Source organism: Tachypleus tridentatus, chromosome 10, assembly GCF_004210375.1.
Source record: "Tachypleus tridentatus isolate NWPU-2018 chromosome 10, ASM421037v1, whole genome shotgun sequence".
Lineage (NCBI taxonomy): Eukaryota > Metazoa > Arthropoda > Merostomata > Xiphosura > Limulidae > Tachypleus > Tachypleus tridentatus.
The window spans coordinates 71,064,605-71,084,126 of NC_134834.1; the positions used below are offsets into that span (position 1 = coordinate 71,064,605).

Genomic DNA, 19,522 nt, shown 5'->3' on the forward strand with positions numbered 1-19,522 from the left:
TAATATACTGGAAACAAACACTAATACTCAATCTTTTCTTATATTAATCAATAATACTACCACTTGTTTCTTTTATAGCATCTAAACCATATAACAACACAAATTTGCTGAAGCTGCTGAGAACAAAAAATGGGAAAATATGCTTTAATATGCCAGTATGATGTTTTCAAAATATTTGGGGTCTCTGAAGACCCTGGAAGATTAACACAAGGTTGCATTTATTCTTAAAATATAAGTATGACAAAATGATTAGTCTATGTGTGATAGTTACATAGCAATACAATGTATTGAGTCTGACTTATTGCCAAGTTGAATTACATATTGAATATCATTCACTAGCCCTTATCTTACACCATCCATAAGTAAAATGCTTGGATGGCTTGAAAGGGGGATATTATTCATATTCATAAATATTGAATGTAATTCTGTGTCTAAAACTTTGTACAAGTAATAATAAAAATTAAGCAGAATAGTTTTTAAATTGCTTACTTTGTACAGTTTACTTCCTGGGGACTCTACCCTATTGGATGTACATAACATTTAAAATTGGAGCCAAATGAGAATATTTTCTTACATTGATGGAACATCCAAGATTTAAAATTTTCAAAAATAAAGTACGGTTTGAAGACACTATCATCAGGGTCCTGTATTTTAAAACAGGCATACTGAATATGAAGAAAAGTGTTTCACATTGTAGAGTGATTGCAATACATTGTCATCTTTTACAAATAATAATGATTCTTGTGTATTGTATTTTTTTGTATGCAAGGTTAAATGTAATCAAGAATACAATTTGCAAAATTGTCAAAAAGCACCAAAGAAATGTTTAAAAAGTAATATTGTAATGAATTTAATCTGAAAATATTACTGAAAATTTTATTTTACCATATTGCATCAATAGCTTTTAATGTTTTTCTTCTCTTCAAAATTTAACGTATCTTAAAACTTATCCTTGTATCAGGGTTTAGTTATTCTCATCATCACTCAAACTCCTTACTAAAGAATTTGACCTTCTGACTACTGGATGAAAGAACTGCAGTACAAGTTTTTAGACTAGTTTGAGTGCTAAGAAAGCTAAGCAACAGTAGGCATTTCCTTTTCTTTTTTTTGACATAATTCGTGTTGTGAAGCTTCTTAATTCTGCAGAGTCTACCCATTATTACATGTGTAATTTTGTTTTCTATTTTAGATTATTGCTTTAATCATCGAGGGAAGACATGAGAGGAAACGAAGAGTAGAAGGGCACGTTTACAGGAAGTTAAATTCTGAACTGAGTGATGATAGCACTGGCAAAGCAAAGCAAATATCCTTCTAACTTAATCTGCACTAACATTTGAATATTATCCTGCATTACTGTTCTTGTCAAGTTGTAACAATACTTGTATAACACTGTAAAGATTTAAACCTATATATTTCAGTAGTGGTTCAGAAAGTTTTTGATGCTTCTGGCAGCATTTTGTGTTCTTAGCAGTTTCATATTAAGATGTTCCAAAATGTTATGATTCAGTTTCTCGCTAATAATTTATGGCAGACTTTAAAAGCTTTTCTCTCTCAGATAATTATTTTAATGTCCCTTTCAATGTGCTGAAGTAATGGCATAGTTAAGGTTTATCTTGCCAATGAAATGGAGTAATTTTAATTCTGTTTAATTAATTTAAAATAATCTGGCCTCAATACAGGTATTTAAGTAGTAGTAAAACATGGTACCTGGTGTATAGTATTTGTGATGTTTGTAATCCTACCATACAATTTGATTTTTAGGATTTTTTTTGTAAGACAGATAGTAAAAATAGTAAGTGAATGGAACTGTATTTCCATCGGAGTGTTGAACTTCAAATATAACTCACTTCACATAGTGTGTTGCACTTATAAAGAATCAGTTGTGATAATTTTCATATATTATGGGTAAGATTGAAAACTGATAATAGGCTATTCAAAGATTCTCAGTGAATTTGAACTTGTGATTTTTGATAGTGCACCATTCACCATTGTTCATTCAGTTTTAAGTTAGATTTGCAGTGCATTATGGTTTATTTTGTTCTATTGTTAATAAATATTCTGTAAAGGAGTACAGTGTTGTATGAGTAATATATTCTGAAAGTGTCTTAATGAAGTTACTGAACACTAAAAGAAATTGCTACTGAACATAATGTAAATACTATTAAGTGGGCAGTGTAGCTTGTAATTAATTACCTCCAAAACACCCTAACCTATAACAATTACTTAGAGGTCCTGAAAAAACTGACTTCTTCCCTGTTGAGTATTTTCTGAAAACATTTTTTTTAAACCAGAAATTACTTGTGTGTATGCCAACCAGAGCATTATATTAACTATTAATTTCATTCTATGTTATTTTTCTGGAGATATTTTGTGGTAGAGGAGACTTAAAACTAGAAGAGGGTTAATGAAAGTTATATTTGTTATAGATACACCATACAAACTGTATTAACAAGTTTTTACTCTCCACACGAACATCACCTTGCACTCCAATTAACGTCACCAAATTAAAAACATATCTTGAGTACCAATTTTGGCTGTAACATGCAAGAAAAACCAATGTATGTGTGTACAACACACTTTACATACTTGTTGGTTTATGTAGATATACTTACTAAATTCATAATTATAGGTGCATTCCTTCTCCCTAATGAGGTTGGTTCATGTACAACTTAAGGTACAAACCTAAATCTTAGTCAAAATTGATTTTGTTTTAGCAACAACTTACTATTTGTTCTTGCAAGATGGATTTAGGCAAAATTGTGTTCAACATAGTTTTCTACCATCTTCATTAATTTTTAAACTGAAAAAGTAACATGACTCTAATGGATATATTTACACTGTAAAAGATTTGAATGTTTTTGTGTTAGAAAAATGTAAAAATCAAGATGCCTGGAAACTAAGTTCCCAGTGTTCTGTACTATAAAAAATCATTTACTTTACTCATTCAAATAAGTCACATGGATCCCCTAGTGAGACACCACTCAGTCTGGAATTACAATGCTAAAATCAGGGATTTGTTTCCCTCAGTGTACACAGCAGGTAGCCCAATATGACTATTACGTATATATATTTAAAAAAAGTGTAATACAATTCTATGGCAAATTCTGTTAAGGTCTGCATGTTGTTTTGGTCTCAGATTGATGGTACTTCTGCTATTCATAGTGTTTTATCACACTTTCAGGAATGCTATAAGCTATATATGTTGATATTACTAGGTTATTTACCTCTTTCCAGCAAATTTTGTACTTTTGACAGATTTGAAATAACCTGACTTATTGAAGGATCCATTTCACTACCACCTAATCTAATTTCTGTCATTTTAAAATAAAGTGGCAGAAAAATTCCAAATCATTCTTTAAAAACATTACTTGTTTATTGTTCAAATTAAATGACCATTGGTAAACCCATATACTTAAGTAAAGTTAAAGCTGCATGAACTTAATGCTTTTTTTTTTAATGTGGTGAACAGGATTCCTGTTATAAATGAACACAGTTTGGCTGTATACAAATGACTCAATGACATGAGAGTAGGTTCCTTTAACATTGTGCAAATCTAATTCTTACAGTTTAAAAATGTTTATATTAATTAATACAGATACTTTTTGTCACAATAGATGTAGAAAAGCAACACAAAGTAAAGAATTTTATTTTGATATTTCTAATCACAGCATACTGTTTGGCATATAATCAATGAACTATGTGCCACCCAATGCAATTAGCAATTTTATCAAAGACTTCAGTTTGGGATGAAAAGTTAATGTGAAATAAGAGTGAGATTAATCTACTAGAAAACAAAGTTATTACTGGTTAAAAAGACATACTACCCAATAAATTTAATTGATGATATCTTAATGATAAATATTCACAAGTTTCTCTCTTCAGGAGCTTTATAGGGATAGTCAATGCACTCAAATATGTCCCGTTCACTAGTGATAGGCAGTGCTTCTCCTGCAACTCCTGTAAACAAATAAGAATAAAAAACCAAATCAGAATGTTCTTGCATCATTTTAAGATGAAGAAAATTAAATTATACTTTTATTTGCAAAAGAAGTCAGTATGAAACATGGGAGTTTGAATTATTTCTACTTTTAAAGATCTATGACTAAATTTAAAATATAAAAATGCTTTGAAAAATCTTTCTTCCATATAATATTAATTTATAACTCCCATCACAAAAACAAATAGGAAGAAAAGTTAAACAATATTGCAGTTTCAACCAAGAAAACTACCTACATCACAATGTCACTATATAATCTAACCTATTAATTACACTTGTCATTCTTGGATGTTTTGTCCTTTAACATATTTTACACAGTTTTTTATAATATTCATATACAAACTTTGTACTTTTTACCTAAATGTTTAATAGATTAATTGTTTTTTTTTTTTTTGTAAGTAACAAAACTTGTGTCACATTCAATTTTATATGTAAAGTTTAAATTAGTCATGTTAGTGTTTGAAGGGCTGTAATTAATCCAAAATCTCCAATAAAATAAAATTACACATTTTCCAAACTTACCGGTGCTTCCCAAAGGCCGCAGTGTATATTCATTCAGTGTAAATCCCTTCTCCAGAGCATGTGATCTCATAATTTTATTAAAAGTGTCACTTCCTGTGAAGTATAGGACTCCTGTGAAGAACTGGTCATGTGGAATAAGTCTAGTGAAAGGGTAACAGACATTGCTGTTTACAGGACCAGAAGAGGTACTAGTGCTAATTCTTTATTTCTTCTTTTTAACAGTGAAAATACTTAATCTTCCTGATATTTAAACTTATTAAATAGTATACTGTTTTGATTTAGTATTTCCAAACATTATGTGAGACACTGTTTCAAGATTAATTTGTAATTTCTATTAGAAATTTTTAATTCATATACTCAGTTTCTATTTCACTGATTTTCATCAATATATTTATTTGAATATTTTACCACTAAAATTATCAAGAGTAATAACACTTGATACAGATCAAATTACATCTAATACTAGCAGAGATCTGCAAAACATATGCAGTCAAATTTATCTTTATAGCAAAAGTACTTCTTTAAATAGAGGATTTGCAAATGCAAAATAATTCTAATTACAGAAATGTCTGCTACAGCATATGCATCTTCTTCAATAACAACTGTACTAAGAGTATGATTATTTGCTCAAAATAACACCAAGAGATAAAAGAAGCAGTAATTGTCTCACCTTATGTCAAGTCGTCTGTGTGGGAGTGACTTGCTGTTTTTCCCTTTTTTCTGATGACATACACCCTAGAATTCAAAGATTATAATTACTTCTACAAATCCTACATTACAACATTTCGCTATTTAAACTAAGATGTTGAAACAATCACACCTTTCTTATGGCTGAATATAAACCAAACCAAAAGGTACAGTGATATTTATGTTGTAGTAGTAGTAGTAGTAGTAGTAGTAGTAGTAGTAGTACGTAAGAAACCTGTATCACAGTAACAATACTTAATACAGGAGGTCAGAATAGACAAATATGTATGTAGTCTTAGACATCTACACACATTTTCATTCTTAAAAACAATCTGAGGCTTATTCAGCTTTCATGTTAATGCTAGAACCCAGTTTTTGTTATTCTTTTTGCCAGATCTTGGCAAGATGAATTGTGGTGTGAAAGCATATATCCTAATATTAAGAATGAAAGCTCATACCATTACTAGATGGAACCTACTGGTTTCAGCATTGACACTTGATAATTAACTAAGTTGATGATAAATTATTACCCACTAGTGCTTTATATGTGTATTTCAATTCAGCTGGTGAGATGAAGAAAATTTAATAACTAAAATTATCTGGAAACCAAACAGCCTGAAATGCACAGAAGTGTGTGTGTGTACACATTTAATAACTACACCTAGCCATTTTTCACACACAAAGCTTGACTAAGTAACAGTTTCTATCACTGATCTAGCATGGTTAATGAGAAACAACACTACTCAAAAAAACTATATTTCTGTGGTATTCTCAGAATAAATTGATTAAACAAGACAGGTTGAGAATCATAGGAAACAGAAGATAAGAATGGGACAACACAAACCTGATCAATTAATTTCACAAAGGGTGAAAGAGGTGTGGTTAAATTCCCCAGTATCTCAATTGACTGTGAAGTATAGTCAGAGTGGAATAGACTGTACAAATTCTCATTGTTATTTTCTACATTTTCACAAGGTAATCATATCTGGAAAGCCAATATACTGAAAAGTTTACAAGAAAATTAGCACAGTGGTATCCCTGCAAATTTACACTGCTGGAAACTGGGTTTCAACACTCGTGATTGGCAGAGCACAAACACCCCCTTTTGTAGTTTTGTGCTTAACTACAAAATCTAACTAACCAACAATAAAATAATTTTACTATCTTACCATGAATTTTGTTTCACCAAATGAAATTGTATCAGTGATTATATCTACTTTCTCAAGTCTTTCCACAAGTCTTTTCAGCAATCCAACCTGAAAATAAAATTATACTACATGTACACCAGTTCATGGTTATTCCTTTCACTTTAAACTTATTTCTTCTGAGTATACTACATGTTTTATGAAATATGTCATAAAATAGTCACTATTAATAAGACCCATAAAAGGCTTTACCATATATATATATATATATATATATATATATATTATTAAATTAAATTATCATTTTGCCAAACTTTCCACCCTTATTCAAAATATTTCTATATTTTAACAACTGTCTCATTTGTTTTAACCTTTATTCTCATATGTATGATAGCATCAAAACGTACATACAACCTTTTTATTTATTTTTTACAGTCACCTTCAAATTTTAATTAATTAAAAAACTCATCATTTCATGTATACAACCTATGCATTAAAACAAATTTATGATTCAAGTTTTATACCTAAATTTTAATTTGAAAAGAAATTTTTAAAAAACTTCTCAATCTCCTCTTTTGTTTGTCCTGTGATGCATTTGTAATCTGAATTCTCTCTTACAAATTTTATATCTTCCCTAAATTGGCATGACAAGTATCAAATCAATTAGAAAACAAGCTATAAATAATTATAAACATACAATTGTAACCTTCTCCTCAAATGGCTAAAATATTTTTAAAAATTTCAAACCCACCAAAGAAGCATTTCCCATCTTTTCAAGGCAGTTACCTACATTATATGTTCATATTTCATGAACAGGTTTAGATCAAACAGAGTATTTCTGGAAGACAAACTGAAATATGACCTTGAATTATCTTTAACATTACTGTTCAACTCTGAGCAGCTAACCTGTTCATAAGTTTAGTAAAGGATAATTAAATATTAGTAGTTTTGGAATATTTTATCCTAGTGCATAATATGTGTTTTAGTTTCTAAAATATCTGTTTGAAAGTCATACTAATTAAAACAACTAATTCAGTGAGAAAAATGTGGTTTAGCTTAGTTACATACAAGTACAAAATCACATAGATCACCCACTTTACACATTACGTTTACAACAGGTGGGTAATAGGCTTTCCTTCCAACTTTTTGTTTGTGATGGCAAATGATGGTCCAAAGTACAGGCAATAAAACCATAAAACTAAAAGAAAATAGAAGTGAAAAATCTAACAGTTGTAAAATGATGCATTCAAAAACGAATGAGTGTAGAAAAGTACCGTTCAGTTTATTTAACATTTTTCAACCTTTCATTTAATTGTACATGGATAATTTCACTAAAGTTAAGTGTTAGGAAAGAGTAATATAACAAATGAAATATAAAGTTTTACTAAGAAAAAGCTTTTGGTATTCATTTAAGAAGTTTTATAGGGTATGCCAATTGAACATGACTGTTAAAATGAAATCACCTTCTTTTTCAGGTTTAAAAAATCTACAGTGAAATCTTTTGAAGAAATTCTTTATTAAAATTTTTAACTTTTATTATTATGAAGGACTTGAATATTTAATGAAAGCTTGATAATGGTTTTGCTATTCTAATAATAGAACTGTCAAAATAGTTTCAATGTATACAAACATTTTCAAACTTTAGTAACCCAAAGAAATATTTTTTTTTCTTCACGGACCCGAAAACTTACAAACATTTTTTGTTTTGAAGAAAAAAAAAGATTGTGTATGTGAAAATCTCCATTCCAAAATCAAAGGTTTTAATTCACATAAATTTAAATTTTATTACAAATATTTTATATTCCATAAATCAAATATTTTTTAATAACATTATGAAATTTCAATCATGATTCATGGACCCCTTGGAGTACACTCACAGACTTCTAGAAGTCCACAGAAACACCAATTTAGAACATGCTCAATGAGTTAACACCAAAATAGTATAATGACTATAAGCCTAAGAGTAAGAAAGTTCTTTACAGAAGGATCCAAAACATTTTTTGAAAATAATTTACCTTGCTTCTCTTCCCTTCTGATGTGTACTTTTTATGAGTGATTAAAACATCGATGTCCCCAGAGTCTTTTGCTCCTTCACAAAATAAAAAAACTTATGTTGATATATACATACACTGATAACCATGTTATAGCAAAGAAAACTAACTTACTCTAAATACTTTAAATTTTGTGACAGAAGAACTCTATGCTGGAATGTTTTAATTCTTTCACACTATCTGGTGCACATAGATCACACCTATATTATATATGTAAAAACAGCTGGTATAGGTAGAGAAAGCACTATGTAGAGGAGCAAACAACATTTAGACCTTCGTTCATCGTCAGGTTCCCAAAGAAAGAAAGAGGTAACTGACCATATGTTTGAAGGCAGTTGTGTAATTTAGTGCACAAATGTAGAGGGCATACTTAGATGTTGGATATATTTATTAGTATAGGTATAAAGGTGTTCCTTTGTACTAGTTTGTTTTGGGCTTGAGTTGTTGTATTAATAAGGCTTCTTTAATTTTGCATTTGTTTGTTTATTTAGTATTTGGGTATTTTCTATGGTTATATTGTGTTTGATTTGCAGTGTTCAAAAATTGTGGTGTTTTTTTTTTTGTGCATGTTCTTTGAATCTGGTTTCCATTTTTCTACTTGTTTCTCCAATATAGAAGTTGTGGCAATTATCACATTGTATTTTATAAATAATGTTGGTGTTGTGTTGTCAGTGTAGTTTTTACATAGTATAGACCTTAGTTTTGTACCTGGTTTTGGAATAAATTTGGTATTAACTGGAATGTCATATTTTGTTACTAGTTTTTGCCAAATGTTAATTATTTTTCTGCTGATGTCAGGAATATATGGTATGCAGCAATATATGGTTTCATGATTTTTTTAAATCATGGGGTATATTTATTTTTGTTAGTTGATTTTGCTTTTTGTCTAGGTATGTGTATAATGTTTTCTATGGTTTGTGGAGGAAACTTCTTGATGTTGATGAAGTATTGTTTTATTTTGTCTAATTCGTCATTAATTTTATCTGGTAAGCATAGTTTTATGGCTGTGTTTCTTTGGTTTCTTCAGTCAGTTACCTCTTTCTTTCTTTGTGAACCTGACGATGACTGAAGAAGGTCAAAACATTGTTCATTCCTGTACTAGTGCTTCCTCTACCCATACCAGCTGTTTTTACACACATAATTTTCACTACAAGTAGGTTTTTTTGTCATCACAAATTACCACACCAGTATGTTTGATTTAAAACAAGCTTTAACTTGCATGTCTGAAACTTCAAAGCCAGAAAAACTTAAATATTTTCATTCTTCTGAAATAACTAAAGCAATATGGAAGTATGTTTTCGAAAACAATAAGTAGCTTTGTAACACGTTATTATACTGCATTCATTAACAAATAATCAGTTTTTAAGATATGTTATTAAACTTCATTAACACAATATACACTTGAGAGAAAATATTAATATAACATATACATTTGGAAATATATTAAAGTTATTGCTTGGCATGAATCATGCATGTTAAAAAGATCTGTCTATCTGTGGGTGTGTGTGTGTGTGATCATAGCAGCTTATAATCATGACAACAACTGTAACTTACCTCTTCTGTAACTCCCACAAATTACAACTGTATAATCTGAGTCCAGTTTTCTACATTCTTCAATAATGGTTTGCTGTAAACATAACATGAAATAAAAATTAGTTTCAGGTATACCTCAGAAGAAGTAATGGAAATATTTAACTTGATAAACACCTAAAATAACTGGCTGAGAAAGAGATGAACTTTCCATTCCTATTAACCCTTCTGCAATGGGTTAGAGTTCAAAGGCCATGTCAATACATTTGCTGACTTGCATTGACAATTTTACTGAACTAATATTTTATTAATTTACATCAGTAAGTTTGGAATCAAATTGCATATTATAATTCACACTTTAATATCATATATGAGTTAATTTCTTAATTTAAAAGTAAATATTAAAAGAACACATTTAAATATAGATTTTAGTGAGCAACATGGTATGTTGAATACTGCACTGTTTAAAGTTAGATGGTTGTGATATCAAAATACTATGTCTATAATTTTGTACAAATCAGGTTCCCAAAATACCAATATTGAAAAGCTGGAATATGTTATAAGAACCTCACATCTTTTTATTTTGCTGAGATATGGCTTATGTACTGAATCAAACATGGTAGAACTATTTAACTCTTTACATTTTTTGAAACTCCCTCATATACTCTTACTAAAGTATATGACATGTGAATAACCAATTCACCAGCTTAGAATGTTCCCAGAGTAATTTTCCCCATCATTTCAAACGACTTCCTCATTTTTCTGATCCAAGTTTTCAAGGTGGTATGTTGTGTTAATATTCTGCTCAAAGTTTTATATATATTATAAAATTGAAAAAAAACTATAGTGGAATTATATACTACCAATGTAGTTATTTATGATTTTTGGTTATTCAACTATATGTGAATATACGTATGAAACCTAAAAATATCCTCCACATGCAAAATTTCAAAAGAATCAGCAAACAATGTCCAGCAATACCAGAGTATAAAGGTCATAGAGAGAAGAGACTACTGTTTGCTTCACTTCTTGATTTATTGTTCTATATTTTATTTTAAATAAGTTATTAAACTTATTTCTCAATAGTAATAATCTATATACATCCATATATATAATGTATAATAACTGAAATGTGACCTTATATTAAAAAATACTAGTTCACTAAAACACAGGGAAGACTAAAGGTCATTTTTATATTGATGGATACATCACCTGGGTGCACATGAACTGTATCAATGTAAGCTATGTAATGTTAGGTAGGCATGACTGGAAGGTCAATATAATAAAAAAATAATAAATATACATGTTCAGATACAGCATTAAGAAATTTAAGTTACTTAGACTGAACATTTATATTTTTGTGTTACAATATGTAGTCATTCTTGCATGAAAAAAGCATAATTTATATTTATTTTCTAATTTTTTTATGATGGTTAAAAGGTTGGACAATTGACAGACCCCACATAGTTAGGATATAGAATATAATATAAAATTTTACTGAAAATAAATATTTAAAATGTATGTAGGATGTTTTAGAGATTACACAAATAATATTTGAGTTAAAGAATAGTTTTTTATTAATCATAACATGAAATAAATTTGCACTCATTCTAGTGATAAAATAGATTATTTCACAAACAAGTCTTCAGTAAAAATATTTCATTATAAAACCTAATTTTTCCTACATAAAATACTTGTAAAGTTTTGTAAAGATACACAATATGTATCAAAAGCTATAATGCAAATACTTAGCAGGTGCAAATACATATATGAACTAGTACATATTATACTGAGTCTGCTGTACTATTGATCATTTAACTCATCACTTCCTACCAAGTTTAACTGAAATGAAGGAATTTCATACTTCATCAGTAACCCTGGACAGGGGCAAAAATGCAGTGCTAGTTTTCCTTTTCGTAGTGTATGTATATGTGCTATTAGTTGTTTTTTAACATTCAACTCCAAAATCACCTTGTGTATCTACAAAGCATCTTTTCACATTGCACTTTCCAAGATGCTGAAAATTACTGGTTGTCATTCTGATAGCATAATCTTGTAAACAGCAACAAAGAATGACAGGTTGATTGCATGGACTCTTTAGTCCTTGAGCTCAAATAGGTAAATGTAGAACCAACAGAACCTTGTTGCACCATAGATGTATAAGTTTATAAATAAGTGCAATGGATTTTAGGAGACCTGTCTTTAAATGATAGATTGATTAAATGGTTTGAATTTTGCACAAAGCTACATGAGGGCTATCTGCACTAGCTATCCCTAATTTAGCAGTGTAAGACTAGAAGGAAGGCAGCTAGTCATTACCACCCACCACCAACTCTTGGGCTACTCTTTTACCAATGAATGAAGGGATTGACTGTCACATTATAATGCCCCCATGGCTGAAAGAGTGAGCATGTTTGGTGTGACAGGGATTCAAATCTGCGACCCTCGGATTACGAGTCAAGTACCTAAACCACCTGGCTGTGCCAGGCCTACCTTCAAATGTAAAACAATTATATATATGAAAAATTGTTTTAAAAACAAGTTGACACTTAATTAATGGATATACTCTATTATCTAGTGTTTTAATTTTTCTTCTCCAATTATATTTTTTGTTATAAAAAGTTTCATATTTTGTACTTCATGAAATCCAGAAAAGGAACTAACTATATTATAAGCTGAATGAACTAAATTATTTTCAAATTCAGAAAGGTAAAAAATCTCTCAAAATGAAAATATTGCCCAGTAAACAATGTTTTTTCCTTACCACAGTAAACTTATATTAAGGTAAGATTTGAATAATAGGTAGTACTGACATTACTAATTTATTCTTCTAAATCATTCAACAAACAAATACTTTTAAATATCATAAAAATAAACATGAAGCCCAATTTGTCATCTGATTCACCATTTGTCACTATGTTATACACATTTTAGGGTGGGGGAAATTAAGTTTATTACTTATTATCTTAAAACAGTTTGTCTACTGAATAATTTAGAAAAATAAACTAGTACCATCAATGCTATGTATTCTTCAAATACAATGTAATTACAAGTTTCATTTTTGTAAGAAAATACAATTAAATCTTATTTTGTTAAAAACCAATGCTAAAGATCATGAAAATAAAACAAATTTTAGATAACTTAAGTAAGATTTTAATCTGTCTTACTAACTAGGGAATGTATAAAGTATTGTTGTATCAGTTTTAACTATTGTGAAACTTATATAAAAAAAAAAAAAACTTTTCAAATATTACAAAACATCTGTTATTCAACACAAGACAATTTAATAAAAACTCTGGGTATCTTTCATTAAGTAAATACTACTACCATTGTCTCTGCAAGTTTACTTTAACAACCACAAATTATTCAAGAATTAGAAGCCAAGTTAAGAAAGGGCAAAGTGTCTTTACATTATACATAAGAATTATTAAACTATTAAATAAAATTATCACATGAAATTTTGTGTAACCTAGGTTGATTAAACATAATTTATGTCACCTCAAGTTCTTCTATCTCTTCCCTAGGAATTCTTTTTTCAAAGTCTTCAAAATATCTAGAAAAAATGTATTTTAATACTAAAAAGAAATTATAATTTTAGACCCAATTTTAATGGTAATGTTAAGTCTGTTCATTTTTTTAAGTACAAAATATACCTTTTTAAAAAAAAACACCTCAAATTATTACAGCTAGCAAATTATGTAAAAATATAACATACACGACATCAAAATGCTCATGAAAAGGAACAAAATAAATCTGACAAAATCAACAGAAAAAAAACAAGAGGTTTTAATCAAGTATTTTTACAAAAGATTCATCTGTGGAATTACAAATTTATTACTTACACATTCTAAGTGAAAAGTTACTTTCATGCTAAAAATCAAAACATAAAAATTCGTCTCACAATTTTTATGTTTCATTTGCATAACTTCTAGAATTTCATAAATGATATCAATTTTTATTTTGGTAAAACTTTATATTTTATCTCCTATTTTCTTTACCCTAACACTAACTGTAGTAAAGTCATAAGATTACAGCAGATACTTCAAGCTACTTCTCTATCAGTATATCTTGTGAAATTTTCAATTTTTTTTAATTTAAGTTTTATATAACCTAACAAGTTTTTCATTTTTACATTTTTTATGTAAATTTAAAAGTATATATAATTAATTGCAATTTTTTTACTTATGTGCCTAAGTAGTGAGAAGTAAGACCCACACTGCATTGGGAGTACTCTGTTTATCCAGTTTAAACTCAGGTTTGCAAACCTCTCAGAATAAAACAAATGAAAGAAAGAGAGAACAGATGTGGTTGCTCTAGCTCACAATGTCCCACATTTTTACCACATTTCATTGTCTGCACCCAGATGTAGAAAGATGGCTGTTTAAAAATAAAATACATTAATCAAAAATTAAAAAAAAATTAATGAAGAAATAATTGGAAAACACATGTCACTGGGGATTCAGTAAAACTGTATGGGAGGTAGATAGGTGGTGGGATGCATGAAAAACGTTTTGCATGTAAAGGGTAGCACTGAACAAGAATAGCTATTTATGTGAGAAGGGGTATCTGAAACCAAATTTCAAGACACCCAAATAAAACTACATAGCAGGTAAAAATAAAACACCTCTAAAAAACACTAAATAAAACTACAAAACAGCTAAAAAATAAATAAAGATTAAAAAAAAGAAGTCCCAAATTGATCATAATTTTCAAGCATGGTCTTCTACCTACTCATGCCTTTCCAGTGTTTTTATGCAAGATGGAACTCCTGCTCATTCAGCCCAGGTCATCATTAATTAATAGCTTGAAGGTCAAGGCATTACCACTGACCAGGCCAATCAATGAATATGAACTGTACTGAACCTAAGTTACCAATCTTTGAACATTCCCTGCAAGATCATTCTAAACAATAAAATGGCCAAAATCCAAACAAAGATATTTGTAGTGAAGGAACATGTAATTGATAGCTTTGAGAGTTCAAAAAACAAAAACAAAACTTGCCTCACCTCCCAACTTTGGTAATCTTTCCAATTTTTATTTTAAAATAGTTAATTTTTGTATATCCAGTAAAGGCATCAAAACCTTCACAAAACATTTTCTAGTAGTTTAGTTAACATTATAGGATAAATTCAAAAACCATTTACACATAAATACAAACATCAGGAAGAGTTAAGCATATTACAAAACAAAACCAACTACAACTGCCTGGATTTAAATCAATTCAAACATCAAATGTCATACTTTAGTCCAATCTTTTGATGGTGATTTAGTTTCTCCTGGTGCTTCTTCAGATCTAAGATAACAAACACCATCATTACCAGCATCAGATACTTAAGAATGTAATACATCTATAATTAAAAACACTTTCCTGGCTTTAACTAATAATACAACAGGCATGCTTAAAAGAAAACATCTTATAAATTTCCTAAAGCTAACAAAATATATAATATTTTAATTCTGTAGACAACATAAACAAGAAAATGAATGTTTTTTATTTTACATTTAGTAAGCACCACTAATGTAAGAAAACTGTTCAATAAAAACAGGCTGTATTTTCAATTACTAAATATTTTGTTGTACCTCATGAAAGTTTAATTCAATCCATTTGAAATAGCTAACACTTTTCTTCTTGACTCAATAACATTTAACTTGATTAATAAATGTGTCAAAATCAATTAAGCTTTCATTCAGCCATTGAATGTCTGACAGACATGCAAAAATCCCATTACCACAATTTGTTTCCTTAGGTCATTAGGTTATATTACTTTGATTAATCTTGGTTAAATTCACTTAATATATGTATCAAAATCCAACACTCAGAATATATTTATTTAAATATCATTAAACTTAATGTTGAGTACCTTAAGCTTGAAAGCCTTCAAACATCCCCTTGTAAAAAATATAAGCTATATAACTTACCTTCTATGGCAGTAATTCCATCATCTACAAGTTTCTTAGCTGCTGTAGGACTGATAAAAAATAAAAAAGATAATGAATAAGAAAACATATAATAGGGGAAACATTTTCACATGGTATTTGTTTAGATATTACAGTGTTTCTCCGAAAATAAGACAGGGCTTATATTAATTTTCACTCCAAAATATGACACTAGGGCTTATTTTCGGGGGATGTCTTATTTTGATATATTAAAAAAATGAAGTTACAAAGTAAAACTATTAAACTAACCATTTAAAATAAACAATTATTAAACTATTAAACTAACTGACTAATACTTAAACAAACTAATTAACTAACTATTAAACTAATTAATAAATTAATTTTTTTTTTTTTCTTTCCTCTTCCTGCCACTCTTAACTAGGGCTTATTTTAAGGGTAGGGCTTATATTAAACCTATCCCCAAAAATCACACTAGGTCTTATTTTATGGGTAGGTCTTATTATCGGAGAAACACGGTATGTACACAAAACACCTAGTAGTTATTTAATGCAGAAGAGATACAGGAAAGCTTTTGTCATATTTGTTATTAAGATTACATTTCTCCATTATTTCTTCAGCAGCTCATGAAAAAATAATGTACAACCCACGTAACAGCAAAACCAACAAATAATAATTAACTGAGGCCATAAAACCACAGATCATTATCTAACAGTTAAAGGCTAGTACAAAGGAAAAGTATAGCAGGGAATATTAAACTTTACTCACTTGTTAAAGACATAAAACATCAGAAATAAACTCTACAAGTTTAAAACTTAAATTGAGTAGTCAGATGTAAGTTACATACATATAAGAATACTATGGAATTTGTTAAAAAATATTATTGTTTATATCATTGAAGACAACAAAAGAACTTGGTATGTAATTTTTATTTCTCTCATCTTTCTACAAGTGAATATATATTAGCAATATTCAGAAACTGAACATTCTATGGGAAGTATTGGAATTGACCTGAATCTAATAAATATTAACCTTTTTTGGTTAGTACAGTAGAAGGATTAAGAGGTTAAAAGAAGATGAAGTACCATTATAGAGAGTTTTGAAAGAGATTAAAACTCAAGATATGAAAACGTCTCTCGTGTTTGGTAAATCAATAGAGTAAGCACGTGTCTGAGGACTGGAAATTTGCTTACATTTCTCTCATTTCTGAAATCATAAACTAGTTAGTCTTACTTTAATAGAGGTAAGAAGTTTACAGTAAGAAAAAAATAGCTTCTAAACATAATTTATTGAAATAAGCTACTGTACACAAAAGTTAACATGGGCTCAAGAAAACATAACCTGCCTTAATAATCTGTCATATTTTTTTAAGATGTTACTTGTTATCTGGATAAGCGAAATGTTGTAGGTTGTGCCCTGTTGCTAATTATAAAGAAAACAGAATATTAAGAGTGAATTTAAGACATATCCATTAAAAGTTAAAAAAATATATATCTATACATGTCACCAGTTAGACCTCACTTGGAATTCTGTTTAGAGTACGGTCTCCTTATTTAAGAAAGAATAATTAGAAAGATTTCATAGAAGAGCCCATTAGGATGACTCCACGACTTTAGGTTCATCTAAAGTTGATCACCTTAACACTAATATGGATGGTAAGAGACTGATGAGTCTAACAGTAATTAGTGTGAACAAAGAATGTGCTCTTTCCATTGATTCTGAATCTATTACTGACAAGTTCATTACAAAGTTTCTAAATACAAGGTTAACATTGGTTTATAGAAGAAGAGGATCACTCCAGTTGACAAGTTCATGATTTTAACCATTATTCATCAAATCTCTTTCACAATTTGTTAATAGTTCTCTCATGTTTAGTTCTATATTATATATAATCAATAGAAAGCCAAGATTTCCATCTATCAAATGATGTATTATACTACATTGTGTTCTAAACAGAAAACTTAACTTCTCTTTCAGTACAAGCCTTGTTCCCATGGGAAAGATTAAGACTAGCTTGGATGCATTTACAATGTCTCTTGCTGAAGAGTAAGAAAGTCAGAAAAACTGTGATAGCTAGAAGAAAATGCATTCTAGTCTTTGTTTTGTATGTTATTATTCTATATTCTTTGGTGCATTATTTAATTTATAAAAATGGTAGCAGTGCACTAAATTTTTTCTTAAATTAAATAATGCACCAAAGAATATAGAATAATAACATGCAAAACAAAGACTAGAATGCATTTTCTTCTAGCTATAAAAGTAACTAAAATGTAAAAAATATGGATCTCTTTAGGTTAGTTGATGTTAAATTAGGTGAAATAAATAATGATAAAATATAAAGGTTTCTCAAAGCACATAAGTAAGCAGCTCATGGACAGCATACTTAAATAACTTTACATGAACTACATATTCCTCAAGTGATTTATAACTTAATGTTACAAATAGTAGTTAGACACCATTCAATTGGCAATAAAACAAAATTTAATTATAAATAGATGTAAACTGTGCGAGTTTAATGTTTTAGGGTAAACAAATATTGTTCCATGTTACAAGCTGAAGTCATTGTAAAAAGGACAAGAATATAATTTAGATTTATTTTAATTTGTTGGGGTCATTATAAGTTTTGGGAAATTGATCAACCTCGTATATAGTTAAGGTAGAGAAAATAGCAAATAAAATACAAAGTTTTACTGAAAAAATCAATTGAAATGTATTGAGAAGGTTTTGAAAGATTACACAAATGAAATTTCAGATTTTTGAAATGAAAAAAGTATTTTTAATCATAACATGAAAATCACTTTGCATGCAGACTATTCAAAATAAATAGTGTTTTAATTTTTAATAAATTTATGAATAACTCTTTTTGTCATATTTGTATAAATATGATTTTTTGTGTGTAAAAGCCTTACAATGTTTACAGAAAGACTACCAAATTTCATAAAGATATACATACCATATTAAAAGTTATAAAGATTTCAAATGAGTAAAAAGAGGTCATGTGATCAGTCAGATCAACTGAGCCCATACTAAGAGAGTTAAAACAAGGAACTTAAATATGTTGAATATTTTCATTTGGATTAGACAATGGGCTAACTAGTGAGGTACATTAGTGCCTTGATTATCCACTGTTTCTATTATTCATGTTTTTTTGTTTACCTGGACCAACACGGATATTCGAGGCACCAGTATATATTAATCTACTTTTACAGCAACAAGTGCATATTAATGATTATATGATATCAGCAACCACTTGATAGTGTTGCCTGAACTAACTGCCTTTGGTCCCATAAGAGTCTAAGCATGTGCATTGATTGGTTGAATTAAATAAAAAGGAATAAAAATAAAACGGTGCAAAATTTTAATATGTTTTGCAACTCCTGCACTTTTTTCATGAAATAAACATGAAGTGCTGAATCTGCCATAAAAATCCTAGAAATAATTTTCAATTTAGGAGTCAAACAATGCAAAATTAGTTCCAGACATCCAAGAGTCCCAAACTGTTATAGATTTGAATTCTATTTAGCATAGCCCTACATGTGAATTAAAATGAGAAAAAATATTAGGTACCACAATAAATTACTTAGTTGCCATGGCAACCTGGCATCAGGGATTTGTAGAGGACTGCTGTACTTATTCATCACTATCAAAGTTTTAAAACTAGATAGGAATCTGACAACACCCAGATACTGAACACA

General features: G+C 29.1%; 2 protein-coding genes across 6 annotated transcripts in view; one reads left to right on the plus strand and one right to left on the minus strand.

Annotated features, from left to right (window-relative positions):
* Positions 1-2,068, plus strand: part of LOC143229534 (uncharacterized) — a 42,496-nt gene extending 40,428 nt beyond the window's left edge. For 4 of the 5 annotated variants that reach the window (XM_076462012.1, XM_076462015.1, XM_076462014.1 and 1 more), the window contains one exon: positions 1,190-2,068. In XM_076462012.1, the coding sequence (XP_076318127.1) occupies positions 1,190-1,315 (126 nt within the window). In that variant the 3' untranslated portion in view covers positions 1,316-2,068. The remainder of the gene's footprint in view (positions 1-1,189) is intronic. The other variant, XM_076462013.1, reaches the window with a different exon arrangement.
* Positions 2,069-3,354: 1,286 nt separating this feature from the next.
* Positions 3,355-19,522, minus strand: part of LOC143229535 (DNA polymerase beta-like) — a 34,812-nt gene continuing 18,644 nt past the window's right edge. The window contains exons 5-13 of the mRNA XM_076462017.1: positions 15,852-15,901; positions 15,174-15,225; positions 13,431-13,485; positions 9,957-10,029; positions 8,367-8,440; positions 6,376-6,462; positions 5,190-5,254; positions 4,520-4,659; positions 3,355-3,957 (exon numbers count right to left, since the gene is read on the minus strand). Coding sequence (XP_076318132.1) covers positions 3,863-3,957; positions 4,520-4,659; positions 5,190-5,254; positions 6,376-6,462; positions 8,367-8,440; positions 9,957-10,029; positions 13,431-13,485; positions 15,174-15,225; positions 15,852-15,901 — 691 coding nt within the window. The 3' untranslated portion in view covers positions 3,355-3,862. The remainder of the gene's footprint in view (positions 3,958-4,519; positions 4,660-5,189; positions 5,255-6,375; positions 6,463-8,366; positions 8,441-9,956; positions 10,030-13,430; positions 13,486-15,173; positions 15,226-15,851; positions 15,902-19,522) is intronic.